At 44.7% G+C, this 20880-nt stretch overlaps 1 protein-coding gene across 2 annotated transcripts in view; it reads left to right on the top strand.

The window, feature by feature from the left end:
- The window catches only part of PPP4R3A (protein phosphatase 4 regulatory subunit 3A), a 309259-nt gene that overhangs the window by 171591 nt on the left and 116788 nt on the right, over positions 1-20880 (top strand). For both annotated transcript variants that reach the window (XM_086937643.1, XM_086937644.1), the window contains exon 4: positions 15983-16600. In XM_086937643.1, coding sequence (XP_086793769.1) covers positions 15983-16600 — 618 coding nt within the window. The remainder of the gene's footprint in view (positions 1-15982; positions 16601-20880) is intronic.

Below are 20880 nucleotides of genomic sequence, written 5' to 3' on the forward strand. Positions count from 1 at the left end.
GTCCTCAAGCATGCTGCGGACATCTTTAAAGAGCCTACCAGGGCGAGGGTGGTCAACCCACGTATTGAAAAAAAGTACAGACCAGCGCCTGCAGACCCTGCATACATTCGAGGACAGTTGCCGCTTGACTCCTTGGTGGTAGCAAACGCACGCAAGAGGGCCAACTCCCAAACAACGGGTGAAGCTCCTCCCCCGGATAAGGAGTCCAAAGTGCTAGAGGCAGGAGGCAAAAGAGTGGCTGCACAGGCTGCCAATTTCTGGCGTATTGCAAATACACAGGCACTACTGGCACGTTATGATCGATCACATTACGACATACTAGAGCAGATTGTAGAACACCTGCCTCCGCAGTTTCAAGAAGGCACCAAAATGATTATACAAGAGGGACAACTGATCTCCAACGCGGCCATAAAGTGCGCACTTGATGTCGCGGACACAGCCGCTAGGGCCGTTAACACCAGTGTCATGCTCAGAAGACAGGCTTGGCTCCGCATATCGGGGTTCAAACCTGACATTCAAACAACCATACTTAATCAACCAGTCAATCCGGATAGACTGTTTGGTCCAGATGTTGACACCACCCTGGAAAAGATTAAAAAGGACACTGAAACTGCTAAATCGATGGGGGCCCTACAATCTCAGCAGTTTCGGGGCAATAATTTTCGTCGCTCAGGTGCCCGTGGAGTCACCAGAGGACAGATGGGTCAACAGTCACAGTTCCCTAGAGGTGGAGCACAGTCCTCGTACCCCAAACAAAACAAGAGGGGCTACAGGGGAAACAGCAACAAAGGACGTGGCAAAGGAGGCAACAATTCACGCTCCTCTGCCCCAAGCAACCAGTGACTCTCTGTCACTGCCCCCCGACCATTTAACACCTGTCGGGGGGAGAATACAACAGTTCCTGCCCGTCTGGACCAACATCACCACAGACAGGTGGGTGCGACAGCTTATCCAGTACGGTTATTGTCTAGAGTTAAAGTCCACTCCACCCAACATTCCACCAAGGCAAAGGCCTATGTCCGCAGAGCACTTGCACTTATTGCAGCAGGAAGTGTTGGTGATGCTGCAAAAAGGGGCAATCGAGCTCGTGCCAGTGGGGGAGGAAGGCACAGGGGTTTATTCTCTGTACTTCCTCATTCCAAAAAAGGATGGATCTCTACGGCCAATTCTGGATCTCCGTCCCCTCAATCTGTACATACTGTCAGAGCATTTCCACATGCTCACACTGCAACAGATTCTTCCTATGTTAAACAAAGGAGACTTCTTAGCAACCTTGGATCTCAAGGATGCTTATTTCCACATTCCGTTACATCCGTCCCACAGAAAGTACCTCAGGTTCACTATCCAGGGCACGCATTATCAGTTCAAAGTCCTACCCTTCGGAGTCACAACTGCCCCAAGGGTCTTTACCAAGTGTCTGGCGACTGTAGCAGCGCACCTCAGGAGGCAGAACGTCCATGTCTACCCCTACCTCGACGACTGGCTCGTTCAAGCCAGATCGGAACAGCAGTGCGCCGCAAACATGGCGACTACCATTCACCTCCTTCACGACCTGGGTTTCTCGTTGAATTACCCGAAGTCACACCTTCAGCCGGCACACGTCCGGCAGTTTCTGGGTGCGACAATCAACACCCTGACGGCCTCGGCACAACCAAACCAGGTCAGGATAGACGGCATGCAGTCCTTAATACAGAAGTTCAGACCGGGACACTCGCTTCCAGCAAGAGTGTTCATGCAGTTGATAGGCATGATGGCCTCCTGCATCTTCATAGTCCCTCACGCACGGTTGCATATGCGCCCGCTCCAGGAGTGCTTAGCAAATCAGTGGACACAGGCTCAGGGACAATTAACAGACCTAGTGTTGGTTACCAGTCGGGCATACAACTCTCTGCATTGGTGGACTCCACACAACCTTTGCAAGGGCCGACTGTTCCAAGAGCCAGTGCCACAGGTTATCCTGACAACGGACGCATCTCTCCAGGGATGGGGAGCACACCTGCTCACTTACACAGTGCAGGGACTATGGACGACGCAGCAACAGAAGATGCACATCAACTATCTAGAACTGATGGCGATCTTCATGGCACTCAAGTCCTTCATTGTACATCTGTGCAACAAAGTGGTGTTAGTCCGGACGGACAACATGACCGCGATGTACTACATCCAAAAACAGGGGGGCACCCACTCACCACAGCTGTCTCACCTGGCTCAGAGCATGTGGAAGTGGGCCATTCAGAGGAACATCTTCCTCATGGCAGAACACCTCCCGGGGAAGGACAATCAGATGGCGGATCTGCTCAGCAGACACAGTCATCAAATGCACGAGTGGGAGATACATCCATCGGTACTCCAGCCGTACTTCCAAAGGTGGGGGCGTCCAGACATAGACCTGTTCGCCACAAGGGAGAACGCAAAATGCCAAAGCTTCGCCGCCAGGTTCCCACACCCCCAATCGCAGGGCAATGCGATATGGATGAACTGGTCAGGCAAATTTGCTTACGCTTTTCCCCCGACACCCCTGATACCACTGGTGGCGAGGAAACTACGGCAACACTCCATGACACTCATCCTAGTTGCTCCAACGTGGGCGCGCCAAGCATGGTACACCACGTTCCTCGAGCTCTCAGTGGTCCCGCATCAAAGACTGCGCCTCACGCCCAGACTTCTGACGCAGAACCATGGAGAAATTCAGCATCCAGATCCGCAACAGCTCAACCTAGCGATCTGGCTCCTGAAGTCTTAGAGTTTGGATACCTGAACCTACCTCCTGAATGCATGAACATCATCAAGGAGGCGAGGAAGCCGTCAACCAGAGCATGCTATGCCGCGAAATGGAAGCGTTTTTGTCATTTACTGTGCAAACAATGACATAAACCCGCTAGATGCGTCTATCCCTAACATCATTTGCTATCTGTTACACCTTTACAAGTGCAAACTAGCGTACACTTCTATTCGGATACATCTATCCGCCATCGCAGCTTACCTTCAGAATAGGCAGCATCTCTCAGTCTTCAGGGTGCCTGCCATTAAAGCGTTTCTTGAAGGCCTGAAACGAGTCATTCCCCCAAGAACACCGCCAGCTCCCGTGTGGAACCTCAATGTGGTCCTCACCAGGCTGATGGGACCACCGTTTGATCCAATGCACTCGTGCGAACTGCAATTCCTAACGTGGAAAGTTGCTTTCCTAATTGCCATTACGTCACTAAGACGCGTAAGTGAGTTGCAAGCACTCACGATACAAGAGCCTTTCATCCAGATTCATCCAAATAGGGTGGTACTACGTACTAACCCCAAATTCCTTCCAAAGGTGGTGTCACACTTTCATCTCAACCAAACTATCGATTTGCCTGCATTCTTCCAAAATCCACAAACAGTGGCGGAGAGGATGCTCCATACCTTAGACGTACGGAGGGCATTGATGTACTACATAGACAGGACACAACACTTTAGGAAGACAAAACAACTCTTTGTTGCCTTCTCACCACAACACAAAGGCAACCCAATTTCCAAAGCAGGAATAGCCAGATGGATTGTTAAGTGCATCCAAATCTGTTATCATAAAGCCAAGCGCACTTTAACAATACCCCCAAAGGCACACTCCACACGCAAGTTGGGGGCATCCATGGCTTTCCTTGGAAACATTCCTCTAGAGGATATTTGCAGAGCAGCCACGTGGGTTACACCACATACCTTTACAAAACACTACTGTGTTGATGTACATTCCAAACAGCAAGCGGCTGTAGGACAGGCTGTTCTCAAGACACTTTTTCAGGTTTCTGCAGCTGGCACGGGCAACCGCCGCTGATGGAGGGACTGCTATGTATTCTATGCAAAGATATGAATTTAGCAGCCCACATGCCTCGAACTGAATATGCTACTTACCAGTATGCATCTGTTCTTGGCATGTAGGGCTGCTAACATTCATATCGCCCACCCTCCTCCCCGGTGCCTGTCGCAGCTGCAGATATACTATTGTATTCAATCATTAGCATGGACATCCTTTACACTTGCCACTCCATCCTCTGCCACAATGGCGAAAAACAATCTGGGGATGGAGCCGATGCCCATGCGCACTGTAGTCCAGGGGAGGAGCCACCCATCTCAGGATACTTCGAAGACTCTTCCAGGACAACAATGTGCGATCATCCGGACCCAACACTAGGTGGCGATCTAATGCAAAGATATGAATGTTAGCAGCCCTACATGCCAAGAACAGATGCATACTGGTAAGTAGCATATTCATTCCGCAATTTGAGCCATAGTAGGATTCGAGGCACGCGATCAAAAGCGGCCTTAAAGTCCACGAAGCAGCCATGCATAAACATTCCTGAGGCAGTCGCTTTGTCCAACAGGACGGATATTGCGAGCAAGTTTGTTATGGTGCCTGATTTGTGCACAAATCCTGTCTGATTAAAAGGTATTAAATTATTTTTTGTTGCCCAGGACGCCAGATCATGAAGGAGCAGTTTGGCGTAGTATTTCGATTCTACATCTAATAGCGTAATCATCCTTTAATTTTTCGGGTCTGATCTCTTGCCTCCTTTAAAGATTAGATGTATGATGGCGCCACACCATGATTCTGGTAATTCAGAGTTAGACCAGCAGTGGAAAAAGAGGGGTGCCAGTTGTTGGGCCCAGAATTCTGTGTCTTGTTTAAGCCACGCCTGTGGTAGGCCATTTGGTCCAGGGTCTCTATCAGTGCGACCCTCATTTATGATTCAAACTGTTTTATCCATGGTAATTCTCAAGTTTGTAAATGCATGGTCAGGTGGTTGAAGCGAGGATTGAGTATTCGTTGCCAGTGGCGTCCTTGTGTTGCATTCAACTTTTTTCTTTGATGAGGCTGCCCAGCGTTCGACAGCAATTGGGTTGTTGGACCATTGCCGGTGAATTGACGGGTGGACCAGCTTTTTAGGGCTCGCCTATTAATATCCCGCAGGGATATAATAGGCGAGCCCTATTGGGGTGAAACCAAGAGCTAAACTAAGCTCTCAATCAAAAAGAGGTTTTCATCAAGTGCACGTCCTCGTGCACGAGCTTGCCCGAGCCTTCCAGCTGCACTTCTCCTCCCCTTACCATTTGCTCCTGCCTCCAAGAGCTCCCCCCCCCACTGCTTCACACTTCATGTGCCGCCAGTAGCTCTTTAAAGGTATCCGCTCCGCCCCCTGCTGCATCAAAGGCTTTCTACCCTCTCCCTGTGCTCCCCCTCCCCAGCCCTCACACTCGTGCTCCGAGGCCTCCAGACCCCTCCCCCCATCTCTCCTCCCAGCACGTTTATCCCACTTCCTGCTTTGCCACCTCTTTTTCTTCTTCACTTACTCCCATCCGCGCTTCTATCTTTCCATCTTTGCCTTGTACTCACACACAGCAAACATAGTCAGGCTTGGCACACAGACAGCAGTGCCATGTGGAATCTCTACCTCTCGTGCTGGCACCCACACCTCAGCCGCCATCAGGTCCATGAAAAAGCATCTCCTGTCTTCCTTCCTTCCTCACCTCTCCAGTTCCCTTCTTTCATTCCATGATCCCTTGCTTCCACCCATCGCACTCCATTACGAAGGCCTCACTGCTTTTCTGAAATTTACCAGCACCACCACTTGTATTGCCAGCACTCGGTGCGCGCTCCTCCAGCATGCTCTGCTGTGCTAGGGTATTGTGGTGCCACCCTTGTTCATTCACTGGCAGCTGTGTATTTTGAGACTTGAACCCGGTTCCCCAGCTTCACAGACGTCGGCTCCAGCCATTACGCCACATCCATTATCTTTGCCTCCCCCCCCCTCCTTACGAGTTCTTCTGAAACTCAGTCTCCATTTTTTTGGTTTTTTTAATTGTGCACTTTAATAGAGCACAAACCCAACCCGAAGGTATCGGAGCGCTTTACTCTGAGGAATCAGTTACTCTGCATAAGGACACATTGATTCTTATGTACGGAGAGGTTACGTGATTCATTTGTCCAGAATCACTGGATGTTGTCCTACCAAGACTCATACCCAGTTTGAAGAATAGGGTCTGTCCCAGTACGTGAACCTTATGAGCGCATTTGATTGCTCTGTCTACACACGGCTGTATGCCTGTGTGCTTCTGCTTCAGTGTGCAGTCAGCCCTTCACGCTGCCCCGTACACACTCCTGCCTTTACGCCTTCACTCTCTCTTGCCCACTCTCTGGCCACAGACCTGCCCTCTGACGTCAGCCCTTTACTCTGCCCCCAACTAGCCCCTACCGATACCCCTTCATTCACGCGTGTGAATTTCCTCTGCCACAGCCGGTACTTGGCGACGGTCCGGTTAGGCCCCTGTCCTGCCCAAGAATATATATTGCATTTTGGGGTGATGCAGATGTTACCAAAGTTCCCAGGCATTTGAAAGCTGGAATATCTAAATGCAGAACTAACCTGCAGTGTCTTTTTCACAAAGGCTATCACGGCCTGGGTCAACACTGGGTCAAACGTGTGCCGAGTTTTTGGGTGGAACTTAACAACTGGATTTTACAATAAGTGGGATATACAGTTTTCGCCAGCTGGGCATTTCCTGGCAGTGCTCCCAGGGTGACCGCCCACTGCTCCCCGTGTCCCCTTCACCCACAAACAAGTTGCCGTTTTCCTGATAAAAGACTTCTCTCGCATCCGATTTGCATTTCACACATGCGGCTGATTGAAAGATTTTGATCATTACAACTAGGAGGCTTATTCACAGACAACTCTTCTTGGTTTCCTTGAGTCCTTGGTTTCTGTGATTTTTAACACTATGGCAGACTTTTAGGCTCCGTTACTTTCTAGAAAACCAATGTCAGTAATGTAGGATGTATTAATTCAGCTACATGAGCCAGCGTTTAAACGACGGTTTTTGGTAACAAAGTGCAAACCGTATTGCAATTTTCAATGTTTATGGGTAAATTTAAAATTTTGAACAAATTTGCCTTCAGCCGCCTTATTACTGCTTTTTTTTGTATACAAATAGGTGCTGGAGCTCTTATTTGTCTTAATCTATAAACAACATTTATTTTCTGTGGCTCTTGCTCTCTTTAACTGCTTTAAAAGTTCTGGCTTCATTTAGTTTTATTAACCTCCCCAGTAAAAATCCCGGGATGGTGCTTATTGTGCAAATGAAGTACAATCATTGGCATTGCGCCCACGTATTTACAGCATCTGCTTAATCGAATGAGCTACCTTACTAATGCTTGTTGAGAATGGTGGCCGCGTGCCTTTGTTTATGCGAGCCTATTGTAAAACATACAAGTCAATTGTTGGGCGCAATGCGCCTAACTCTTTTTATGTGCACGGCGCCCACTTTTATACTTAAAAAAAATACTTTGAAGTTGCAGCAGTTTCTGCTGCTGCTCTGACTTTTCTTTCACGGGAGGTTTACCCTGCTCACTTTGCCTCCATCTACCATGTCGGTGCCACCCCAGTGCCCCTCCTTCCTTGGGCATTCACTTGTTTGACACAGTAGCCTGGATTTTCGCGGGAGTCTCGGACATGATCAGATGGGCGCTATAGGGTGAGGAAATGTAGATAGGCAATCCTAAATCTTTGGTGACGCTACTCCAAGACTAAAGGGAGTGCAGATTAAATATCGATATGTCGGCTCTCCCAGCAGGAAGCATGAAGGCCTGCAAAACAGGTAGAGTTTCTCTGTCAGGGCTAGTTGCTGGACAAATCCATTGTTATCAGTGTTCCTTTCTCTGGACCGCGAAGCTAGGATAAAAAGGCTTTTAATTGTTTTTTATTTAATCCTGTCATCTAGGCCGCAGTGGCACTTTAAAGCAGTTTCCATTGTTTTGACTGGACCCAAGTAATTGTTTCATAATAAAGATGGTGACTCAGTGTGGCATGTTTGTAGCAGGAGCACTGTTCCCGCTAATTGGTGCTCGACTAGTCGTGGCAAGATTTGTGCATCCCCACCTGGTATTGAGACTGTGCGCACCTCTCTACCTCTTAAGCCAGGTCGGTACAATATTGTCTGCTCGTGGTTCAGCCTGTCCACCGAGCCTCTCACAGTGGGAAGAGACTGGGTGCTTCTCCTTTTTAGGTCTCGCGACCTATCAATGCGCGCAAGCGCATTTAGCGGAGCGAGAATTCAAGTGCTCGAAATCCTCGTCAAACCAAGGGCTTCTTGCGCTGCGGTTTTCATTAAGTTGACGTGAATCACGTGACCAAACAAGCACGCGCATTTACGGCCGCACAGCACATCAAAGGGCTTCGCCCAGCGTGCGCTCTGCGGCTTCTCCTCCCCTAATCACAGCACATCAAAGGGCTTAGACTTTCAGTCGCCACTGTTACTAACCTTGCACATTATTGCATGTAAGCGTTTCACCAATTCAAAGTGGCCGACACCTTTTGATGCCTTCCTAGTCAATTCAGGTTTAGTTACTTTCACTCTGTCAATCCCCTGCCCTCCCTAGGCACCAACCCCTTTCACTATAATATCGCACTCTCTTCACTTCAGTTTCCCGGCCGCTCTTGCGCACGCACCACTCGCGTCTTTTTTTTTTTTTTTAACTGCCGTCCAGAGTGAGCTTCTACTGTAAGGAGGTTGTTTTACTTTACTTTATTTGGCTCTCAACGTCTGGTTAGTCTTTACACATTTGCTGTTAACCACACTGCTTTAATTAATAGTCAAATCAGCCACTGAGACTTTTCATGCGCAGCACTCTCCTCAATACGTGACTTCAAAAGAACAGCTCGCAGCTCGCTCCGCTTCCCTTTTCACTTGCGTGCTGTTCGCTCTGTCCCGTTCCTCTCCAGCGCTTAAGGCACCAAGTCTTTTCTCACACTGCACTCTCCTTACAGCGTGACATAAAATAACTCCTCACTGCTCACTCTGGCTCGTTATCCACTTGCGCTTGTGACAACGATTTATTTCCTACGCAGCACTCTAGTTTCTTCATGACAATAAATCAACGGTTTGCTGCTCGCTCTGCATGCCTTTTCCACTGCGCTTATGGCACTTCGCTTGGACATGCCATACTTTACATTTCAAATTTAAGCTGCGCAACAGTTCAATGTATGTGTGTTCTTTCCAACAGTGCTACAATTACATTACGCTGCTCGCTTGCCTTACAGCTGTTATTTTTTTTTTAACGCGACAGCTTTCGTCAATTAACTGTCAGATTTCTTTTTTACTCTGGATCTGCGCTCATATGCTTAACTCCCAGCTGTGCTATCCTTACCATTTGCGTTTCAATTCCTCCACTTCACTGCATCGTCACGTAAAAACACTTATCTCAGCCTTCTTGCCCTTTTGAATCTCCTTCCTTCTTCGCAGCACAAGTCTTTCGGCAGTTTTTCCTTTGTCCACATTGCCCGCAGGGTGTAACGTGTGTCTTCCCAGTCAGTTTAGACACAACATTTCAACCTTTCCCTGCCGTTACTCCTCACCTAAGCTGCTTTACACGTCGATTTAAGTTCGTGTTCGGGGTTTTAATCTATCTCTGACACCATGTTATGTCTAGCCAAGCGTCGCCAAAACTGTTGTAGTTCAAAAAATAAGAGGTGATGGATTCATTGGTAATGTATCCCAGAACGTGAGTCTCTTGGCGGTGATGTAGACATTTTCGCATAATGTCATCCGTATGTTGTATGGCGTCCGTTGCTTAATTTGAAAAAGTAATTACCAACACAACTATTGATCATCGCCCTCCTACCGGTGTGACTATTCACAATGTATATTGAAGTATTAAACACTGTTGCGGTGCTCAACCGACCCATCCAGAAGCTATCGGTGAGCTTTACATAAGCTGCATTCACATTACAAATGTTCAGTCATTTTTTTTTTATCCAGGGGAAGTTCAGTGTTTTGCCCAGAATCACAGGATGTTGAGGCAATGCCATCACTGGAACCTGCTCCCCAGTTCCGGCAGTAGCGCCTTATCCATTTCCCCATTCCTACCCATTCCTCCATACAAAGGTTGAGCATAATGTTTTTTTTTTTTTTTTAGCCAAGTGGCACACAACGTGCCTGCAAGTTAAAAAAAACGCTGCACTATTGTGCAACATGGCTAACAAGCACTGGCGTTGCCAATAGGTCTCGCAGTAGGAAAGTTGGAGCTATTGCTTTTGTACATGACAAAGCCCTTTATTTTTTTTTTATGAAAACAAAAAAAGGCATTGTTATTTGCAATTGTAATAGCTCCAACTTTCCTACTGCGAGACCTATTGGCAACGCCAGTGCTTGTTTTTCTTGTTCCTCAAAATGCGTTGTTAAATAAAGTACCCATTCGACTTCAGGGATATTAGCGCTGCTTAGACCTCCTTGCTTGTGTATTTTGGAGTTGACAAGTGACCAGAAAGCTTTTGGATTATGACTTTTATTCGCGTGTATCAGTTTTAACCAAAACAGTTTGTAGCGTTTATTTTTTTCGTGAAATAAACCGTACAGTATTTCTGTGTGAAAACAGACTGGCCCCTCATGTGCAACTATATGCCACAGGGAAACTGTATAAGGAGCTCAACAACCTAGACCGCAACTTTCCAAACATTACAATCTCAAATCACCTTATTTTTTTATTTTAATGCTTGTAGTTAGTTTGTTCACACAAGATGCACACAAGATGCACATATCAAAATTAAACAGAAGAATATTGGATGAGCTATTCACACTGAACTGGTCACAACTCCAGATCAATGCTTTATTTAAAGTGGTAGGGGCAACCATGAGGGTGCTCTCTGCTAGTAAGCCTTAGTGCAATGGTCTTAACTCATACCTTTTCACATATAACAGGCTCTTTAGGCTGCGTATCTGTGAATGGAGTGTTCAAATCACACAGCCAAATCGCCCACATTCCATACAGGTATACATTTCATTTGAAACCCTGTTGTGTATTTGGCAGTGTTATAAAGAACTACGAAGCGCTTATTTTAGTGTTGAGTGCAGCTTCAGAGTGGCCCCCAAGTAGGTGGGAGACCTCCAGCCCTCCACGTTGCTTTTTAGCTAACAGAACTATGCATTGTAGGTCTTGTGGGGCCTTGCCCACAAAGGGGTATCCCTAATCGATAGTCCCACTAGAACCCAAGATGTACTGTCTTAACAAAATAGAACTTGCAGAAGATGTTAACTTCTGACAGTTACTTTGGCAGCAATGGTATACATACAAATCAGGTTTTCCATGCGCAAGCAGCCCATCCAGTCCAAGTTTTTGCATTACATTCCGGGACTTGTAATCCCTGTTTATCCCATTATTAGGCCAGGACTACAAATCCCAGAAAATAATGCGAGGGCTGGATGAGAAATTTGTGCATAGTACTTGAGAGTCCTTTACAGGCTTCTCACAACTAACACTTACCAGGAAAAGGAACTAATGTAGAGGCCATGTGGAAAAGCAACGCAGTACGGTCAGACTTCCAAGGTGAGCCTAAATAACCCATCTCCATTACTAACATTCAGTTATCCAGTATTGGGGTATCTTTCATAGATTCACATGCCTGAATCATTCCCCGTCGTCGAGGCGGGAGTCCCACGGTAAATTATATATATATAGCAGTGCCTAAAAACCATTAGTAGTAGGCTAAAAAAGGATATAGGCCCAACTAGGCCCAAAACTTAGCAGCCTATCTACCTCATTATGTAAAAAGAACTGAAAATGTAGCCTCAGCCAATCAGCTAACCTCACCCTCTAGAACCTTCCCAGCCCAGGCAGTTCTCCTCAGATTTTCACCGCACTTCGTGTGTAAGGGAGTCTCCCTAGTGCCTACTCAGTTTTCTTCAGAAATTTCTTCAATTCTTTCAAGATGTCGGAAAAGAAGGCTTTATTCAAGGCCTGTGCTTCATGCTTCAAGAAGAGAGTTCACGTGGACGACGAGCACTCGGACTGTATTTATTGTTTGCATCCTTCACATGTTGTGAAGGATTGCAGGATATGTCGAACCTTCCCTCCTAAGACCAAAAGGGATAGAGAGGCGAGAGTTCTTTTGTGGCTGAAGTCGTCTGTCAGAGGGGACGAGGACAGAGCCTCTACTTCAAGTAAGAGAGCCAGTTCCAAAGAGAGGTGTTCCCCTGAGAGATTGAAAAAACCTAAGTTCTCTCATAAACCCTCTGAATCCACAAGGAGTGCTGCGTCAACAGAGTCTTCTACTGTGAGTACAGTCCGCACTAAAGCTGTCACTTTAGTGTCTTCTCTCACTGCCCTCAGAGCAGAACATGTTCAGGGAATTCAGAATTCTCTGGCCGACGATCTCAGCAGATCGTTCACAGGATGTCACGAGTGGGAACTCGAACAACGCCAAGTGGAAACAATTTTCCAGCTCTGGGGCACACCAACGCTGGACCTGTTTGCCACGCAACAGAACAGCAAATGCATATACTTTGCCAGCAGGTTCCACCAGCAAGGATCGAGAGGAAATGCCCTGTTGATGAGGTGGACCGGAATCTTTGCATATGCCTTCCCACCGATTCCTCTCATCCCAAAGGTTCTACAGAAAATGAAGAGAGAGCGTTGCTCTCTAATCCTAATTGCTCCTCGCTGGCCGAGACAGTATTGGTTCCAGGAGCTTCTGATACTCTCCCATCACCCTCCACTGCGCCTCAAACCGACGTTTTCAATGCTAACAAGAGAGGAAGGACAAATACTTCATCCAGATCCTCAGTCGCTACACTTGCACGCCTGGCTCCTGATTTCTTAGAGTTTAAGGACCTAGAGATTTCTCCAGACTGTAGAGCTGTTCTATCTCAGGCTCGTGCACAGTCTACCATCAGAACCTATCGCTTCAAATGGAAGAGATTCTGTTTATGGTGCAGAGAGCATGACGTCCATCCACTACAGGCTCCTCCAGAGAAGATTCTGCCTTATCTGCTGTCTCTAGCCAGATCAGGTCTCGCTTTTTCTTCTATCAAAGTTCACCTTGCTGCCATATCCAGATTCAGGAAGAGTTACAACAAACCATCTTTGTGCTCTTCTTCTTTAATTAAACAGTTCCTTAAAGGATTGTTTCGAGTTTTCCCTCCAGTGCGGCCTCCTCCTCCTGAGTGGGATCTCAATATTGTGTTATCTCAGTTGCTGAAAAGGCCTTTTGAACCAATTCATAAATCGGAACTTAAATTCTTGACTTGGAAAGTGGCTATTCTGTTAGCCCTCACTTCAACCCGGAGAGTAAGTGAGATACAAGCGTTCACTATATCAGAACCTTTCCTACATTTTTCAAAAGATTGTGTGACACTTAGAACTCATCCTAAGTTTATTCCCAAAGTTCCGACCCAGTTTCACATCAACCAACCGGTGAAACTCAAGACTTTCTTTCCAGACCCCAAGACTCCAGCTGAAAGGATGCTGCATTCCTTGGATGTCCAAAGATGCCTCAAATTCTATTTACAAAAGACAAAAGATTTACGCAAATCTACCCAACTGTTTGTGGCTTATGGACAAGCTACACGTGGTCAGGCAGTGACGAAGGCAACTATAGCCAGATGGCTTTCCTCTGTCATCGTCTTCTGTCATGAGAAAGCGAACAAGCCCCTGACAAGAACGGTTAAGGCGCATTCCACCAGGATGATGTCAGCGTCTACAGCCCTATTTACAGGGGTGTCCCTGGAAAACATCTGCCGTGCTGCTACATGGAAAAGTGTGCATACTTTTACGAAGCACTATTGCCTGCAGCCGGTACTACATGGAGATACGTCAGTGGGAGAAGCAGTGTTGCAGCATCTTCTTCACTGAGGTCAGACTGTTATGGTTTTTCTTTTTTCTATTGCTACATGTTTACTAATATACTGTTTTAATGTTCTATATATAGATACATATTATATGAAGGTATTGTCATGATTTTGCATATGTATTGAGATATGTTATTGCTCTAGTACCTTCCAGGTTGCGTGGGGATATATGGTTTGGATTGTCTCCCACCTTCCTCTACCGACAGTTATGGTTGTTACTGCTTGCTACTCTGATTCAGGCATGTGAATCTATGAAAGATACCCCAATACTGGATAAGAAAACAAGTTACTTACCTGTAACTACAGTTATCCAGTATTGGTATCTTTCATAGATTCACATGCACCCACCCTCCTCCCCGGCTAGGCAGTTCTTATATAGGATACTACTTCTCACTTGTGCTGGGAAAATCTGAGGAGAACTGCCTGGGCTGGGAAGGTTCTAGAGGGTGAGGTTAGCTGATTGGCTGAGGCTACATTTTCAGTTCTTTTTACATAATGAGGTAGATAGGCTGCTAAGTTTTGGGCCTAGTTGGGCCTATATCTTTTTTTAGCCTACTACTAATGGTTTTTAGGCACTGCTATATATATATAATTTACCGTGGAACTCCCGCCTCGACGACGGGGAATGATTCAGGCATGTGAATCTATGAAAGATACCAATACTGGATAACTGTAGTTACAGGTAAGTAACTTGTTTTCTTCTGCACTCTCAATAAAGAATGCTGTGCTGCCATCTGGTGGACAAAGGTTTTATCCGTTTACTAAATAATCACATTTCTAAGATGTTACCGGCAATTTGAGTAGAATTCGAAAATCTTAAATCTTTTGTGCGTGGCTCCCCTGGCTAGTTTGGAGGGCGCACCAGGGGGCCACGGCGCACAGATTGGGAACCACGGCGCACAGATTGGGAACCACTGAACTAAGTTGACCCCGGCAAGCTGCTTGGGCTTTGGTGGGTGGGTGGGGTTGTCAGGTCAGAGCTCCCGCTCTTTGCTCTGGAAAGCACCATGTGCCATTTACATAAGAAGCTACGGAACACAGTATGCAGCGCCTGTGCTATTCGCACATCCAACTGACTTCATTCTGAAATCTGGTCGTCTGCATTTTTTGTTGGGTAACTATTTTCAGTATCAGTTGGCAATCATGGTATGTGTTCTGCAACAAAAAACACACTTGGCAAAATATCATATTAATCCATGGCTATAGGGAGTGGCAGTAATTGATAGCGTTTTATCTCACGTGCATAGACTGTATTTCTTATAACACATTTGCCCCACTATCACATACTAACATTATAAATAACCTTGTATATATTTATTGCTTTTAAAACAAAATAGATAAAAAAACAATGCCATTTACAATACCAACAACTTTAAATTTTGCTACTGTGAGACCTAGTGCATTGCAAATGCTTGTTTTTTTTGTATTTGCTACCTTTACTCTGAACACATTAATTTATTTGCCTTAAGGCGTATTTAAGAAAATGCTCATATTTCATGTTTAAAATGATGCTAAAACACAGATTTATTCGCGGCAGGAGCACAAGAGATGTACACTATTTCAGGAAATACGCATCGGTGGCTGTGTATACATTGTGACTGGTAAGAAACGTATTGGCATGAAACAATGACAACCGGAAAAAATGGACAATCAGATAGTTGTATCTTGGAGACCAGAATTAGACCTAGATTCAAACCAATAAAAGTACAGAAATGTTTACTGCCGTTTAACCCCTCCAATGCTCGTGACGGAACCGTTCCGTCACGAGCGTCGGGTGGGCTTTGCTGAAGACGGAACGGTTCCGTCACGGCCCTCTCGCCGCGCCTGCGCAGCGTGAATTCCGCGCCTGCGTTAACGTTCGGTAGCGCGGGCGGGGACGTGACGGAACCGTTCCGTCACAAGCACAGCTCACCCGCGTGCCGTGACGGAGCGGTTCCGTCACGAGCACGGGACCGCCGCGCGGCCCCCCACCCCCTTAGCACTGCGGCGAAATAGCCGCCGCAGTGAAGGGGTTAAATTGACAAAGAAAGCAACCTGTAAACAACTTATTTGGCCTCATTAAATTTAGGTTTGAATAAATAAATTGTTGAAAAAGAGTTCACATGTTATTTGTAGTAAAAGAATATCCCAGGGGGCGCCAAGATATATTTACGGTGAAGAACAACGGAATGGTTTAATGCATGATACAATGTAAAATAAAAGTGAAACGAGGTGCATCGTTCCTGGGATAAATGTGTGCACCCCAAAATGCCGTTTTTTTCTACAGTTCTTGTTTATATTGGTTTCTTTTGTCTATGAATATTATATGATTTTAATAAAACGTTCTTTTTTTTAACAGGTCCAAGGAAAAGATCCATCCGTGGATATTACACAGGATCTCGTGGATGAGTCTGAAGAGGAACGCTTCGATGATATGTCATCACCTGGTCTAGAGTTGCCATCTTGCGAATTGAGTCGATTAGAAGAAATTACAGAAGTGGTGGCATCTTCATTGCCCTCCCCCCTCCGGAGAGAAAAACTTGCATCCGCCCTGGAAAACGAGGGATATATAAAAAAGCTCCTGGAACTTTTTCATGTGTGCGAGGACTTGGAGAACACTGAAGGCTTGCACCATTTGTATGAAATTGTCAAGGGAATCTTCCTCTTAAATCGAACTGCACTTTTTGAAGTTATGTTTTCGGAAGACTGTATAATGGACATAATTGGATGCCTAGAGTACGACCCAACTTCCTCCCAGCCACGAAAACACAGAGAGTTTCTGACTAAAACAGCAAAGTTTAAAGAGGTGATTACTATATCGGACCCTGAACTAAAGCAAAAAATACATCAGACTTACCGAGTCCAATATATTCAAGATATGGTCCTACCCACACCCTCAGTGTTCGAAGAAAATATGTTATCAACACTTCACTCCTTCATCTTTTTTAATAAAGTAGAAATAGTTGGAATGTTGCAGGTAAGTCTATATTTCTATTGGGCAGTGTAAGTTTAAATGTTTGAAATGTACGGGATGTGGTAAATTTTGCCTGGATGTTTTCTTTAAACAAAAAAATCTAAAAAAAATAACCTTGATACTTTTTTCTTAAGTGCACAAAATGCCTATGTTTTTAGAAACCTAATTTGCTGTGTTCCAGGATGCTGCCTGCACCTAGTTCATCAGATCGATTCTCTACTAACTTCCTTCTCCACCACTTTGGTTGGCGTTCTTTTAGCCAACTGGCATCTTGTGGTCCTGTTGTCGCTGTCACCCACCATTTCTGGTATTCCCATTGTGCAGTTGGCAAGCTTACAAAGCCTTCTCTTCCCATGAAGAATATTACTATTTGTTTAATGTTGTCTTTATAGGTGGACTGTTCATGCACATCTTGGGATGCAGTGTCTGGTTGTAAAGAAAGAAGAAACCCCCCCTCCCCCGCAGAGCTGACCATTCACTGTAAACGGTTCAACTTTGAACCCCATCCCCACACTAGGAAATGACTACTTTTTAGTTAAATTTTTGTTGTGCTATTGAATGTTTGTACAGTGCTTTGATGATGGTCTGAATCTCTGGTAGCAAGATGATCTTGCATGGGAATGCAGTGCTATCAAGCAGCTTTCCCTATGTGTTAAGACTCAGAACGTCTAGAACAGTGGTTCTTAACCTGTGGTGCACTGTACCCATGGTCCATGGCACCTATTTATGGGGTCTGAGACTTAATAAAATTAAATAAAAAAAATAGCCAGTTAATAAAGTGCACATAAATAAAATAGTAAATATGAAAATTGGAGGTTTTAAAATGCTTTGTAAATGTGTAGGCATTTGAAAGTGGAATATAAAAATTAGGTTGGTGTCTTTATCTTTATTTGTGGGAGCAGCACAAGTACAGCAAACAGAATGTAATGTAGATGATGGGTGGCCTCAATTAAGACAAAAGAAGAGCATGCATCAAGACTTTAAAAAAAAGACTATGCTAGTGTCTTGCGTATTGCTTTGTCTTTAAGAAATCAAATTAAGAGTTAAAAAGCTCCAACTTCCGCAGTAAATTCAATTTTTGAATATTTTTGTGAATTCACTAAAATATTCCATATTGTGTGTGTTTGTTTGATGTATATTTGTGTTTGTGTGTATATCTATGTGTAATGTTTTTTGAGGTTAATGCATAAAAACTGCTTAGACTTGGTCAGCTACTTGCAGCAGTGATTCGTTTGGGGTCCTCGGAAGAAAAACGTTTAAGGACTGCAGTTCTAGAATTCAATTTTAGTGAAACTTTTGAATCGTACTGCCCACTCTATTTCTCCTTTCTCTAGTAAAAAGGGTAATGATTTATGCTAAGTCAGATATACTTTCTGATTGGTTAAAATATATATTTTTTTTATTTCTAAACGAAGCTGCACTATTACTGCAACCAACCACTGCCAGTAATGCACAAAAAGTCAGACTTGTTCGATTGTTGGGGAATGAGCCAATTACCATGAACAGTTGCAGAGTATTGGGGACCTGTTGAGGTTTTTGGTGGTGGATCTTCTGGCTAAAAAGTGTGGTAGGTGTATATTCTCTGCCATGTTAGAAGTGTAAGTTTTGCTACACTCTTGAGTCACTATGGATGTGAATGTTTTTCTACAGATGTGGCTGTCTCTTATTAGTAAATAAACTGCTTTGATCGGGAAGGCACCACTTGAAAACTGATTGTGAGGGTATATTGTCAGAAGCAGTCATCTAGTCGTTCTGATATGCTTGAAGCATGGCACTTTTCTTCATGTCAAAGCCACATGTCATGTCGGGAGTCAGTCAGATCTTCCAGAGCTCTGTCAAAGTTTATAGCAAATTGGCCAATTTCCCCTAACAGACCCGATAGGAGATAGAGGACGTGCTGGTGGGACATGTGCTATTTAACGGACTAAAAATGTCCCAAAAAAGTCTTCTCCCCTTCGCCAAATTTGGCCATGAGTGCCTTGTAGATGCCATCCTACCCTAAATTAGGCCATTGCATATTGTAAATACGGAAGACTGCAGCCATTTAAAAAATAGGACATTCCTGTCAAACATTACCTTCTGGCCAGCACCATAGATTTAACTGTTCTTTCCTTTGTTGCCCAAGTACTTTCATGATCAAGAAGACTGCCATATCCAAAACAGAGCTGTATCATATTGTGTGACTTTGCCTCTTGGGCTTTTCCATGCATGTCACTGAACGGAAACACATATGTCCACAAAAAAAAGCTGTTAGGGTGGTGGAATCACTTAAAGAAAAAACATGAGCACTTTGTCAAAGCGTCACGTGTTTATAGTGCTAGAGCAGCTTATTCCACAATCGTGCATTGAATGCTTACAAAGGTTGTGTTTCTCTTCATTGCTAGTAATGAGATGTCTAACCAAAACATTTATTTTCAATTGAATGGACATTTTTGGTTCTCTCAACCACATGATTAAATCAGTGGTTGGTAGTTTTGTTTTAGGTCAAACTAACAAAATATATTCTTACTGACACTGTGATTCAGAATCATCAACGATCAAAAAGGTCAGAAAACATCATACCATCACTCAAAGGGCATAGAGCTGAACACGTTAACGTTGTGGAGACTGTAAAACCAACTTGATTTGAAAGGCTCCACTATTATGAACCCATGTCTTTATTTAGAGTTGCTTTCAGATTAAGTATTCTGTAATCTTTTGATGCATTGGTTTCCCAAATGCTACTCTTTTACAAGTTTGTTTGACTGTGACCTTTGCACCAAATGCCCTAATTTTCCAACTTAAGTGGGTTTATCCGAAAGTATATTGGATCCCAAAATCTTTCACTGCTTGTAAATTGTAAATCTTTTTATCGCTATGAAAGAACTATTTCCTTTAATTAATAGTTGACCACGTGTCGCTTCAACTTTCCTCTTGTCTTCCTTGCTAAAGTAAGATTTGTATTGCCAATTGTTATATAGGGGTTTACACTTCTCTTTTAATAGATAATGACATTGTTGACATTCCCACCTATAAGTCTACTAACACAGAGTGTTACTACCAGTTGAAATTTCTTCCGCTGTTTTTCTTTAAAGGAATTCAACACAAAGCTTGCATCTTATACTGAGAGCACCACTTACTATTTACCCAATTGGAGGTACCAGAGTATGATGACATTGTCCATTCCATGTAGTAATTCAAGGTTTCCTCTTCCAGTAACATTAGAATAACCATTTCATCTTCTCAAAATTGGCATCCTAGTTTTCATGGTATCATTAAATGAAGCAGGACCAGTATTAGGCAGATGACCGCTTATATAAGAAAGCACCTTAATAGATGAAGTGATCCAACATCTGGTGTTTACTCTGTGTTCTAGTCCACTGAATAGTCCTTTTGACACTATGTACACACAAGCTTATTTAGCGTCCACATTGGACAGAAATGTCCCCGTATGATAGGTAGATGAATGTGCACGTGTTCTCTGAGTTAACCAACTTAAAGTAAATTTAGTATCCTGCCTTTATTTTGGCTTAGCACCCACAAAGTCAGTAAGCAAGGGTGCCTGAAATTGACAATGAGAATTTGGGACTGCCTAAAGCATACTCCTTCACTGACTCCAGACTACCCTATGTTTCCTGGGACATGTAAAGTGAGTGTTGGTGACAGCATACCATTTTTAAATCCATAGTGGTTGGGCCATTCTTTTTCCCTTTTTCAAGAATAAAGTGTGCTTCCTACTTGCCCTTTCCCCTAAAGTTCTGCCTGCGTGCTATTCCCAGACCCTGTGCTGACATCCCCGTGTGTATGTCTAGTGTGTATTGTTTGTACATTGCCTGCAAGTAGGGCTCCATTTTTGTTAGTTGTTATGTACCTGTATGTGGTGGCTAGTGCGATCCTTTTAGGATTGTCCAGTTTTTTACATGATACACGATGGAAATGTTGATGCAACCTTCGCCAGACAGTCGAAGCGCATTATGTATGTTCCTGAGCTGGTGGGTGTAGCTCCAGACACTTGAGTGTGGAAGGAAATAGGACCAATTTAGCAGGGGATTGCCGATTACTCCTTCCTGAATGCCATTTAGCTGATGGTGGGAGATTGGGGTGATAGTATGGAAATAACGGTGAGTCAGCAGATCTGGTTGATAGAGGGAAGGATGTTTCTAGACAGGGCCTGAGCCTTTTGTCTTTTATTGAGTGGCCCATCCAGGAATCCTGATGACAGCCAGTTTCTGGGCTTCATGCTTATTGTGTTGATGTTATGAATCCTCGCCGTACACAATGAATTGGGTGAACTGCAGAAAGAT

The sequence above is a fragment of the Lissotriton vulgaris genome, chromosome 9 (assembly GCF_964263255.1).
Source record: "Lissotriton vulgaris chromosome 9, aLisVul1.2, whole genome shotgun sequence".
NCBI classification, from domain to species: Eukaryota; Metazoa; Chordata; class Amphibia; order Caudata; family Salamandridae; genus Lissotriton; species Lissotriton vulgaris.